This window comes from Eurypyga helias, unplaced genomic scaffold (assembly GCF_000690775.1).
Source record: "Eurypyga helias isolate BGI_N326 unplaced genomic scaffold, ASM69077v1 scaffold23645, whole genome shotgun sequence".
In the NCBI taxonomy this organism is placed as follows: domain Eukaryota; kingdom Metazoa; phylum Chordata; class Aves; order Eurypygiformes; family Eurypygidae; genus Eurypyga; species Eurypyga helias.
Genome location: NW_010252370.1, coordinates 1 through 12,789, shown reverse-complemented (window position 1 = coordinate 12,789; position 12,789 = coordinate 1). Strand labels below are relative to the sequence as shown.

The 12,789-nt window shown below is 40.5% G+C and overlaps 1 protein-coding gene across 1 annotated transcript; it reads right to left on the bottom strand.

Annotated features, from left to right (window-relative positions):
* Positions 1 to 1,011: 1,011 nt before the first annotated feature.
* On the bottom strand, positions 1,012 to 12,784 carry TMF1 (TATA element modulatory factor 1; the record flags this gene model as incomplete). Its single annotated transcript, XM_010152365.1, has 13 exons — positions 1,012 to 1,104; positions 1,188 to 1,257; positions 1,581 to 1,773; positions 2,507 to 2,663; positions 3,266 to 3,358; positions 3,864 to 4,020; positions 4,189 to 4,355; positions 4,910 to 5,052; positions 5,677 to 5,782; positions 6,649 to 6,775; positions 7,611 to 7,714; positions 9,493 to 10,733; positions 12,739 to 12,784. Coding segments are annotated over 13 exons (2,697 nt in total), but the record flags the coding sequence as incomplete, so codon positions are not given.
* Positions 12,785 to 12,789: the final 5 nt, after the last annotated feature.

Below are 12,789 nucleotides of genomic sequence, written 5' to 3'. Positions count from 1 at the left end.
TCACCAAAAAATCCCCACCATCGATTAGATAAAGAGTTTACAAGATGGTGAGACAGATTCTGTAAAGAACAGACTGCCCTTTTCCACCAACAGCTACAGACCATAATGTGACAGAACCTTTCTCCTTCCTCCATCCCTAAAACAAAGTTCGACAGCGAAGAACTGCCGTGCTACAGGTGTATGTGCAAGTCCTCGGGCTTTTCAGGAAACAAAGAAGTTGCAAATCAAACCAAAAGAATCACTCTTTTAAGTAACCAAGGGAGATTCAGGGGCAGTTTTGTAGGCTCAGATCTATCACAGGAAGAACACCCTAAACCCAGAAGTATGTCACTTCCTAGGATGCCTGTTAATACTTTTTGGGTTTTTTATCAAGTGCATGAATTTGATTCCAAGATGTCTCAACTTCCTGACATACCTTCCCAACAGACTAACCTCTTTTCACAGGCAGCATCTCAAAGTATGCTAGCCTCTGAGGGATAAAGCACTTGGATTTCAGAACTGGAGATGGGAAGAAACGAGTAATAGAGACAGTTTTGCTGGAGTACCGACTGCTAACTATCAGTAACAAAGCTCCTGACTATCGAGGACAGTTCTGTGAGTGGTGATTTCAGCTGGAAACCAAGTGGTACATTACACGCAGCCACATGAAATGGAAAACAGGAATTCAGTGGAAGCAGTGCTAGTGGTTTACACAAAGAAAACAAGGCGACTAAGAAATGAAGAGCATTCCAAAAAAATCAGAAGATGAAAGCAGTCATTATCCATATTTTCTCAGGTTAAACAGACTATTAGTCAAGAATCAGTTCAGTGAGTATCACACAAGCACCTATTTCACTGGAAATAAAAAGCAGTCACAAACCAGCAAAATCCAAGTCCCTAACGCCTAGGCTGACAGGACAAACTGTATCACTCTAAGCCCACTTAGTTGCTTCTGCCAGTTTCAGGCTCTAGGTATCTACTAAAATAACGTTGGTATCAGTAAGACTGAACAGAAATGTTACATTTTGGTACCTTCTCCTTTGCTACTTCTTGCACGAAAATTGCCTTCTTTCTTTCCTGTTCAACTTTCATCTTCTCCATTTCTAACTGCGTCGCTAGCAGCGTCTACAAAACCAAACACAGGCTGTTAAACTCCTTCTAGCTCCAACTTCAATGACACCATAGCTTAAAGCTGAGGTAAGCAATACCTTTTCCTTCTTCGCATCTTCCAAGGTTTTTGCATACTCATCTTTGAGCCCTTCTAGTTCAACCTCATACCTACATTGGGGAAGAGAAGAGGTCGAGTCAGTAAATAAGTATTCTATGTTTACTTCAGATTCATATACTTTAAAAATAAACATAGCTTCAAGGCTTTACAACATCATGAAAGTAACATGCTTCAATCTTTGGCATGAGAACCAAATACCCTTAACAAGCTGGGCAACTTTTACAACAGCTGTCATCCTCTTGCACAGTTGTATCAACACTCAAAAGAATCAAGTCTTCCAACTGGCAGAGAACTGCTGCAGGTGGTTAGGCAAGACAGCTTACTCCATTTCACTACAATTTTACAGAGATGCTTAACCAAAAATGCAACTCACCTGCTGTTTTCATTTTCCATTTTCTTCAATCTGCTTCTCTCCACTTCCAGCTGAGCCTGAAGACGTGTATTTTCTTGCCTTAGAAGACTATTCTGAGATTCAGTAGAAGACATCTGAATTTTATTAGAAAGAAGTTCTTCTGTAGCAGCCCGTTCTCTCTCAGCAGCTGCTGCTAGAAGAGTTTGAGATTCACCTAACATTAAGAAAAACAAGGAATTTAACTTTTTTTTGGTCAAATATTCATAATATGGGACATGTATTTATGTATCAAAATGGAATTTGAGATTTCTTTTTATATGCAACTAGTTTTTGCTTAAAAAAACAACCCTGTTTTCTATTGTGAAGGAAAAATGTTTTCTACCATACAGGTAGAGGAACGAAGCAATGCAGAACAAGACATCCCGCTCTTTCAGAAAGCAAGGTAGATGTACAGATTGCCTCCAGAAAGAAAGTCATTTCTCTGGGTCCACCTTCGGGCACACTATGCATTTTCATTTAAAATATTAGATTACTACTTTATCAACAAATACAAGTCTCATTACCTATGCAGTTAGGTAAGTAAATTATTCCCACCTTTACAATATGGAATCTAAGCATCAGGCTTCACAACTGAAAACGCTGGTGGACTTTCAGTGTTTCCATGTACACCCTACCTTAAGATGCAGGTGTCCTTACAGCATCTAAACACCTCTATCTTAAAATCTTATTTTACGCTGTGTTTTAAAGAGAATCAGTGAATTACCTGTCCCACAACCTTGGCAGCATATCCCACACAGCATTTCTTTACAGGAAAGCATTTTGTTCTCCTTTCTTCTGACCCACAATCTAACATTTGGGCAAGCATCAAGCTCTTCTCATTTACCCTCAGCCACCTCCCATCTTCATCAAGAGGCTCTCGAGTTCGGTAAAAGCTAAAAACATCTTACCAAGTCTGTCAGAAAGATTCTTCTCCAATTTTTCCCATGCAGAGGTTTGTGCTCCCAGTGTGGCTTGAAGATTTTCTATCTGTCGAAGAAGTGGCCGTGTAGCAGATGTAACACTTTGACTTAGTTCTTGGTTCCGGCCCTCTGCTTCCTGAAGCCTCTGAAACCACAAATTAAATATCATTAAGCTTCAAAAATCATACAAAGGATTAAAAGATTAACACAGAATTCAGCTAAATATGCAGCACTTGCTTTACATTGTAAAATTCCTATGTTCAGACTTAAAGTGTGAAATTTCAAGACAGAGGCCTAACATCTTTGGGCACATGACAGTAACAGCCCAGGGATTTACATGTCAAGAGCCCTCTGGACATCACTTGAAACATTGTGGCAACAATCTCTCTATCTTTCGGACCTTAAGAACAAGAAAAATATTCTCAAGCAACAGCTGAAGAGTCATTCAAAACATTTTCTAGCAATTTTAGAGGACTGTTACAAACTTAATGCCTGTACTTTGTCTTATGCTAAAGAGATTCCATTCCATTTAAAAGGCATAATAAAACCCATGGGTTTTTAATCATATATTGAAAACAGTAATTTCCATTAATATTTTCATGTTGTTCTCTACAGGACAAATACCACAGGCAACCAGGAAAATAAAGCCTCTCTTTCAGGCTATTAATGTCATGCTAGTGTTTCACCTGCCATTTTTACAAGCCTTCCTGGCAGATATAAATTGGCATCATCTATTTGCTACAGTACCTGTTGTAGTTCACCTATTTCTTGGCGTAAATAGTCTTCTTTTCTTGCTGCCTGCTGTTCTGCCCGTTGCAGCGCTAACCTCAGGTCTGCCACCTAAATGAACAAGATATCATCAGCACTCATCCCTTGCCAGAAGCTGTCATACCACCTAGGAATCGCTACAGCCCTACACCATTTTAACACACCGCTAGACAGGGTACGTCTGTTTACAAGGTCAAGGTCTGAGTCTGGTGTGCACACAAGTAGTTAGGCCCAGTTATCTATAACTACAATTTTGTTCAACTGCACATCTTGGTTTTCAAGTCTCCATCATGGTAAGAGCACTACAAGCTTCACACAGATCCTCTCAGAGTCACTTTATTTAGACAAGTAAAATTAAAAGTATTTTTTAAATACAATTAGAATTTTAAAGTTTAGCACAAGTATCATTAAAGACTGAACAAGTTCACAGGAAAAGAAGCCACCGGGTATCTGCTAAGCACACAAAAATGAGTTCCACCTTGTGTTCCATCTGGTTCATTACGCCAGATGCACACACGCCATCGGAGTAGATTCACTTTCAAACGTACCAGTTTCACTCACTGCATTTGAGACCCACCTGAATTGCCAAGGCTTCTTGCTGCTGCCGCGCCTCATCCTGGGCCTTCTCCAGAGCTAACCCAAGCTCTTCCTTTGCCTTCATCTCCCGACTTAAGGCTGCTTCCTGCGCCTCACTGTCCTTTGTAGCATTAGCTTTATGAAGATCTGCCAGTTCTCTGGGAAGGAAAACAAAAAAAAGTGCCAGGCTTTTAACAGTTTATACAACACCAAGAATGACTTTGCGAATATAGTTGATATATATTAACATTTCACAAGCATTACACAAGCAATAGACACAGAAGCTGAATGTATGGTTAAAGACAGGCATACAAATATCTGCTTACTTATATGCACTGTCAAGTGCTGCCTGGACACTTCTGTTCCGTTCTTCAAGGTCTTCCACTTCCCCCTGAAGTTTAGCAAGATCCTTTTCTTGTCGCTCTACAACACCGTTGAGTTGTTTAATGCTGTCTCGATGCTGCCTCTCAAGGTCTTCCTTGCCATCGAGCACCTATCAGAGTGCAAACAAGAAGTATGAGAATAATCCCAGTACATGTGGTAGACCACACCACCTGAGGACAATGACAATTGGGGGCCCCAGTTCAGGATGGAGTGACACAAACCAACTAAAACGATCCAACACTTGACCCAAAGAGAAAGGTTTTGCTCCCCCAGAGGAAGGGGCTCTTCACCACAGTTTCACATCCTTCCTCATCCTGGGTCTGTTGCCTCTATCTAAGGTCAATCACTAACTGCAACAAAAAAAAAAAAAAAACCCACACACAACACCAGCCCAAATTTTGCCCAGGTTTTCCAACTGAAATTTAGTGAACTGAATTTGGTCAGCCCACCTGATAACCAGCAGTGCAAGTGCAAACAAGCAGCTGGAGAGATACCTGGCCACAGCTGTAAACTGCTCCAAGAACATACCTGGAAATCACATCCCAGTGTTCCAATAACATGAACTACAGAAGTCTCCCAGAAAAGAGAACATCAGTCTATCCAGAGCCTCCACAAAAGGCTGCTCTGCAGGTAATATAAACGGCTTTAAAACAAAGTCCTCACCTGTTTTAAGTGCTGCAACTCCTCTTCCAATTCCTTAATCTTTTTGTTCTGTTTTGTGTTAATATTTTCTCTTTCTTTCTCCTTGGCTCTTAACTTCTTAATAATGTTGGAATTATGCAGCTGCTGTTTGGAAAGCTTTTCTCCTGTGAAGAAAAATGTACTTAAAGCTAATGCATATTGCTGTTACTCTATGAACTGTCTCTATTCACTGCCCCCTCTCTTCAGACCCATGAAAATAATCATCATATGTATATAGAAATCCTCTTACATTTTTTTCCATGAAGGTTCTGAGTTTTAAATCTACCTTATCCTGAGATGGCCCTGCTACGCTAAGCTACAGTGAGATGGGGCAGGCAGTGAAAGATGTGCAAAGTAAAGCAAATGAGCTCATCGTATCAGAAAAACACCCCCAAAAAGGCCAGTTCATTTAGTAACTACATTTGACTTCCAAAATTAAAAAGTAGTAAGGAGGAAGGGATACACTGTAGAAATGCCCTGACCAATGCCCTCGGTTAGACTCCTGCAGAATGGAGCATCGTACTGCACGCTGGTTTTACCTCCCAGCACCTTCTAACGCGTACTGCAGCCATCTGTATCTGACTGATCCCTCCTGCTGTTCTTTGCAACTCAATGGTTTTAAAATGTTCAGAAACATCTAACAAGCCTCAAATTACGGTTTTTTCCCCCACATAAAGAAGGCACGTATGTAAAGGCAGTACATTTCAAATTATTGTACAAATTTTCACCCATAAAAAATTAATTTTCACCTTCATCCATTAATCCTTTGATCTGCTCTTCTTTTTCTTTCAGTAATTCAGCAGTTTCATTGGTATTAAGTCTAGTAGCCAATTCTTCTTTAACGGTCTTTACTTCCTAAGTAATAGGATAAAATACTTAGGGCCATTTATTAAAATATATTTAGGGAAAAATGCACAGCAAGTTACACTGGTCACCTTCTTCCTTCACCCCTTCCTCTCAAAAGGCTTTTATTCGAAAACAATTTAGGTTGGGAGGGAATTCTGGAGATGATCTAGTCAAATCAAAATTCTGAGACTTATTCCATCAAGTTTTAAAAACCTCCAAGGATTGAGACTCCCTAAGTTCTCTGCACAATTTGTCCAAGCTCCTCCTTCCACTTCCAGGCATCTGATCATTTTTCTGTTTTACCATACTACTGTTCAAATAGGAAGTGGCATATACAGTGACAATTTGTTTACTCAGACATAAGCTAGAGAAATGTAACACTCTGATACCAGGTCAAGAATATTTAAACTCCACAAACTCTGACACTGCACACTACTTTGCTCATTCCAAACCAATCCATCGTCAGTCCCTAATTCTCCTACCAGTTAATCCTCTAAGAAGCTATTCTCATTCTTCTCCACTTCCCGAATCCCCAGGCCATTTCTTCTGCCTCACAGCAAGGCATTTATGGGTACAAGCTAACTGACAGCAGACATTAAACCTTTCCCCCCATTCCCCCAAAAAAACAGACTAATTCTAGCTTAACTGAGCTCCCTAACTTGGTCACCAACACGGCTGCAAGAATACATGCCTCAACACAAGGAGAAAACAAGCAGCCTGGGAGGCTAGAATCAGCTTATGCTAGTTACTAATACCATGAGATAGCACCTGCCACTCTCATGCTTTTCCCTGCCTTAATTTTTATGAATCTACCTCAAGAAACTTAATTTTATTGTAAAATACTAAAGATGAATTTCACTAAAAAAACAAATTACCTTTTTAGCTGCATCTCTCTCCTTGCAGGCGAGCTGGAGCTTCTTTTCAGCATCGGCAATTCGCTGAGCAAACTCCTCTTTAAGAGATGAAAGGCTACTGCTCTCTTCTTTTATTCTGAACATTTCACTACATTCAAAATTAACGTATCAGAATAGTGGCATGGTTACGTGACATCCCAAGCAGTCTGCAACAGCTTGTCTTAAATGCTTTCAAAATGCGTTGTGGTTTTATTTTACACACGTTAAACGGAAATAAACTTGCTTTCACACTAGAAGCACTAATCAGAGATCTTTATTAATTCGTTAATTTACCTGTGAAAACAATTAAATGTTCAATTTTCTTAAATGTTTTGCCCCTTAATCAAGTTTTTTCTGATTAACCACAGTCTGCATCATATAGAGGGCAAATGATTAAATGTATTTTTAAGATCAATTTAATCACTAAATAATAGCTTCACATATTTTTAATTTTTAAACCTGACATTTGATCAATAAACTGCTACATCCAATGTTTTATTTTTAATTTTAACAGAATTTAATAATGAATTCAGGTTTTTCCCTACCACACTTTCACTGCCTACATTTTAGTCATCAAATTACTTAGTAAGTCAAGTTCACCCACCTGTATCAGCAAAGTCAATCTCCCTTAACAGCTCAATCTTGTAATAACGATCTTTATTAATAACCAAGTCTAACTCTACATATTTGTCATTCCTACTGCTTACTTACTGAAAAATCTTCCCCTAGCCTCTTCCCAAAGCCATTCTGGCCCCAGTAAAAACTGTGTCTCTAAAAAAAGTACCATCACAGCACATGCAATCATCATTTCAGCCTCTCCCAAACAGGGCACATCCCTTGCCACCTTTGTTTGAGCTATAAAGCTACTTGTTTAACAACACTGTCTGTTTGTATTACAGTAAAGTTAGCGTTACACCCACTACTGAGTATATTTTCATACTTACTCTTTTAGGTTATCATAAGCTTCTTCCAGGCGCGCCTTTTCTTTACTAGTATTTAATAACTGTATTTCCCTCTTCTCCAGTTTCTCAGTTAATGAATCAATCATCTGGACAATGTTTTTACAGATAAAGATCAGATGAATGGGACAATTAAAACACAAGAGGGGCAGGCTTCCCCTTTCCCCCCACCATTCCCTCCCAACACTATTTAAAGCTGAACTCAATGGTTTTAGGAATTTGAGGTAGAAGTCAGTGAAGATAACCATGTTTCTGCCACATTAATTTAGAACTAAGCATTATCTAACCACAAGGCACCTGTTTACTACAGGAGTAGAAATCCCACCAAGTAAGCAGATGTGTGACTCAGCTAAGCTCCTCAACAAAATCATGAACAATTACACTTAATTATAAAGGAAGTTTTTAAGCAGAGCCGATAGCAGTTAAAACTATAGCTAACATGAACCATTAAGACTCCCAGTGCTCCTCATACCACTCTTTACAGGATCACAGAACAATTTACATTGCAAGGTCTCTTCTGTGAAACATAAGCATAAAGCAGCAAAACAGCATCAGACAGGGGAAGAAAATTTCCAGGCAGGATCAAGAACTCTTAGCTCACATCAAAATAATATCAGATTTCAGGAAGCTAAATCTAGAGGGATAATACGAACATACATGCAAGTATATAAATATAAACACATGAAACATTCTATAAAGGTAGCTCAGTATGGCCAAGGAAAGACAGGATTTGCTGTGGTCCATTATCACAATTTCCCTTAATGTATGAGCACTGCAGTTAGGGAAACATCTGGGTAACAGTACACAGCTATGTAGTTCTCTAAGGAATTTACACTGACATTCTATACAGTTTACAGAATGCTTTCCTTAAAACACAGATTACATCAGGGTTTTATGAACCTCCCCAGAATCAGCTGCTTTTCCTTTATTACTATCAGACACAGCATCAGCACTGTACACATGCCTACAGGGCAGGGCCAGGAGTAGGGCCCAGCTGCATCATGGGTTAAGCACACAGACTATGAGCAAAGCAAAATGCAAAGACACAGATCAAAACACATGTCAAAGGAGCTCAGAAATTAAAAACAACAGAGGGACAGGAAGGTGACAGAGGAAATGTAAAAAAGCGCACACAATATGCTGGCAGAACTGGATGACACACGCAGTTTCAAAGCTCCACTTTGAGCCTTCCATACACCTGAGCATCCTACTGCACCACATTTCTGGTCAGTTCATCTATTTAGACTAGCCATCCAAATTTCTTTTAATCTATTTGCTATCCATAACAAGGCTTATCATCTGCATTAAAAAAACCCCACCTTTCTTAAAGATGATTTCTTCTAAAAACAGCCATTAATTTCTCTAGCAAAAAGGACTTATTTACACTAACTACTGCTATCCTCAAAAGTACTCTCCTGGTACGTAAACAAATTTTGACAGTTTAAGTTTGTGGAAAAAAAATGCTTGCAAAATATTATCTTGATTATTGCTGAAAAAGTAAAGGCTTGTGATTCCATAACTCAATCAAAACACTTCAAGGAATCTCTTCCACCTTCACAGAAAAAAATAATTACACCCAAGAATTAAAATATCACATTTGACTTATCAAGGGTTCCTGCTTGCCAGCACTGCTCACAATTCACAGTAATGGTAACTAGACACATAAGGTGAAACCCAAAGCAATGACTAGAAACTTCACCAGGATTCTTCCACTGCAGAAGATCAAAAACAGTTTTCTACAAAGTCAAGGTTGTTCTGGATCAATTAATTCACCCAAATAACGTGAAGCTAATACCTATATAAGGAGATGCTAGGAGTTTCATTTGTGATTAAAGGGAGTGTTCCCAAAAAAACACTTAACAGTTACCTTTTTAAGTCCTTGCATCTCAACGTCCTCTTCTACCAAATTCTCAGCAGCCTCCTGCTGTGGCTCAGCCTCCTCTTTCACCACCTGCTCTTCAAGAGTCTGCACAGCAGCAACCAACACATCTGGCTGCTCAGAATTAACAGGGGTTGCACTCCTCCCACTCTCTTCCATCTCAGCTTCCTCCGCATGTAAAACAGAAGTGTCATTCAGGTTTTCAGATTTGTTTTTCAGATCACCAACCGTTTCTGTCTTTGGCGCAGAAGGACTGACAGCGACAGAGGCTGAAGCAGAAGCCCTGCCTGACAACTCATCATCTGAATTTATTTCACTTACACTTCTACTATCTAAAGACTGTACACTAAACGAATCAATCCTTTCAAAAGCATCAGAGGAGCAGCAACTCTCAGTCATCTTTTGAAAGTCATCTAAACGATTATAATCCGCACAGGCAGATGTAGACAAAAGCTGAAATGATGTTTGCATTAGATGAAGACTGGATTTTGAATCTGCAGCTTCTTGTCTGGAACTTACTGAGCTCTCACTTATTACACTTTCATGATCCAGAACTTCAATATCACTAGTTGTAGATGTCCCGGAGGAGAAAGTGCTAACTGGAGGTGACGGTGTATTGCTTTGCCTGTCCTCAGTCTTCCGCTCCTTAGTTTCCAAACCCATGTCTTTCGTACTTGCATTAAGAGGCTGTGATGTTCCCTCCCCTGCACTCCCCGCTCCAACCCCTCCGACGCTGGATTTTTCATTAAGAGCATCTTCAGGTGCTTCCAAATTCAGAGCAGACACCTTTTTGTCAGTAACTTCATTTGTGCTTTCTTCAGGCCTGGCATTAGATCCAAGCACAGAATTCTCTTCTGATTTCTCCTTGGGAACATCGAGGTTTTTCAAGTCCACCAGCACAGCTACAGAGGAATCCTTCACTTCTGCCTCTGCTGTCACTGCTACTTCCAGCTGACTGGAGTGCTGAGGCTCCTTTACAGTGTTCTTCACCTCCTCTTCGGGTCGCTGTGATTTGGCAGGAGGTTTGGACACCACTGGATTTTTCTGTATGCTCTGAACGTCTGTCGGAGAGAGAAAGGCACTGAAGAAGCTTTCAGATTCATCTACTACCGTCCTCCTCACTGGCTTAGTGATGGCTGTCGGTGATACCGGCTGATTCTGTGGTTCAGTATTTGAATTCAAGCCCCAGGCCGATGTATCCCATCCTCCACTTATGAGAGAATTTGTTCCTAAAACAATAGAAAAAAAAGAGAGAGAGGCCAAGAACACATAAAATTTATTAGGTTTTGGTATTTGTCTTTTTAGATGCAACAGTCCAGAAAAAGTGTTTTCAATAACATATAACTTAAATATTCCACACTATCACAAACAGCATCATTTGTGTTACTACTTCCTTACCAAGCTTGGAACCAATTCTTAGACAAAGCAAAATAAGCTTAAGGGAGACATGAAGTAATTCTAAGACTTAAGGAGGACAGACACCCCTAGAAGCAGGACTACCTGAATGGAACCAACTTGCTCTTTCTCTGTCAAATTGTAACTTGAGCCAAGACAGAAAGAAACAATACACAGATTATTCCAGTAAATCCAAGAGTGAGAATTTCAATAAGAAGGTGGGGAGGGTCTGGGAAGGGGAAACGAGCCCATGCAGCATCCTGAAAGCTGTAAGGTCAAGACTGAAACCTGTTCAGGTACAAAAAGCAAGCATTTCTTTTGGGAAGGGAACAAGGCAGAGAGGAAATGTGGCCTCCTGCTTCCTGAAGTGACAGGAGGCTAGGCCAAACAATCGGAAAAGCTGCAGTTTGTGCCTACAAACATAATCTGAATAACATTAATTATTTTAGACTACTTAAAGAACAAGCTTACTTTATGCAGTGCTATCTATTGAAAAACACTGAGTTATAATATTTACAAATGAGACTACTACTTTCAGAAACTGGTGATACCTATTTGGCCTGAAGATCTGAAATTCAGATAATCACTGCTCTCTACTGCCTAAAATACTACAAACATCTAATTTATTACTACCTTGTCCATGATTCAACAGCTTCAGAAAAAGTCCTGTGAATAATAAACTGTATCATTCAGATAACATTTTGACTTATTTTAAAAATAAGTATGTTTTCCCTGAAAAACACATACGGTCTTTGCTGCTTTCCTTATGAATTACAGAACTACTATAAATACTAAGATATAAATTACAAACCAATTTGGACAAGTTTAAAGTTTCAAGAAACTAGGCACAACAGCCTTTTATAAAGAATTCCTGTAATTTAAGATGACACTGGACTAAGTGACTGCCAAGCCCTTGCTCCCACAAAGGAACGAAAACACACAAACTGACCCTACGCTTTGCTGAGCAAGCAACCCAGAAAACGCTTTCAGTTGTTACAGCTTTTGATTTTCAGAGATCTAACCCTGCTGTGGGTATATACCTGGAAATAACCTCCTGCTACAAGTTCTTCCAGATGTAACTGCTATGAAGGACAGTGATTCCAAGTGACTCAGTATCTCAGCCTTTTTTTTTAACCAATCTTTACAATATTTATGGGAAAAATGTTTCAAACATGAGAGTTCCTTTTTGCTCTTTCTTTCGTTTCCCAACACCAATTTAGCACTGACCATCCATTCAGGTTCCACATCGGCAAACATGTAGCAGAGACATTTCCTCATACCTGAGTCGTGACAGTTTTTCCACCAACACATTCCTTTCAGCAGATGTTGAAGGATTATGAATTTTACAGCACAAAGAGTAGAAACTTCACTGGGCTTACACAGAACTGACTTTCAGCTTCTGCTCTGCACTCTGTCACAAAAAAAAAACCCCACGCATGCCTCAGAAAGAACAGTTTCCCTCTTTTTATTAACTTAAGGAGTTTTTTATCGCCTCGGCAAAAAAATAACGCCTTGAGAAACACGGGTGTGAAGTGCAGAGCTACCCATCACAGAAGAGCACTGACAACAACGAGGATGGCGTGTGATGCTGAGGCTGTTATCGCCCCCTCGCCTGTAAGGGGGTGGACGAGAAGCACCACAGGCGCTGCAGAAGGGGCTCCGGACAGGGAGAGCTGGTTAAACGCCCGCCCCGGGGAAGCGGGAGAGGAGGGCGGAGAAGGAGGGCGAGGAGGAGGCCCCGCCCGGCCCCCCCCGCCGCACGGGCCGTGAGGCGAAGCGGCTCAGCCCCCAGGGCAGGAGGCTGAGGGCACGGCGAGGGACGCTGTCACCCAGCCTTACCGTCGCTGTAGTCGGGAATGACGGCGTCGGGCCAGGGGCTCTCCTCAGCCT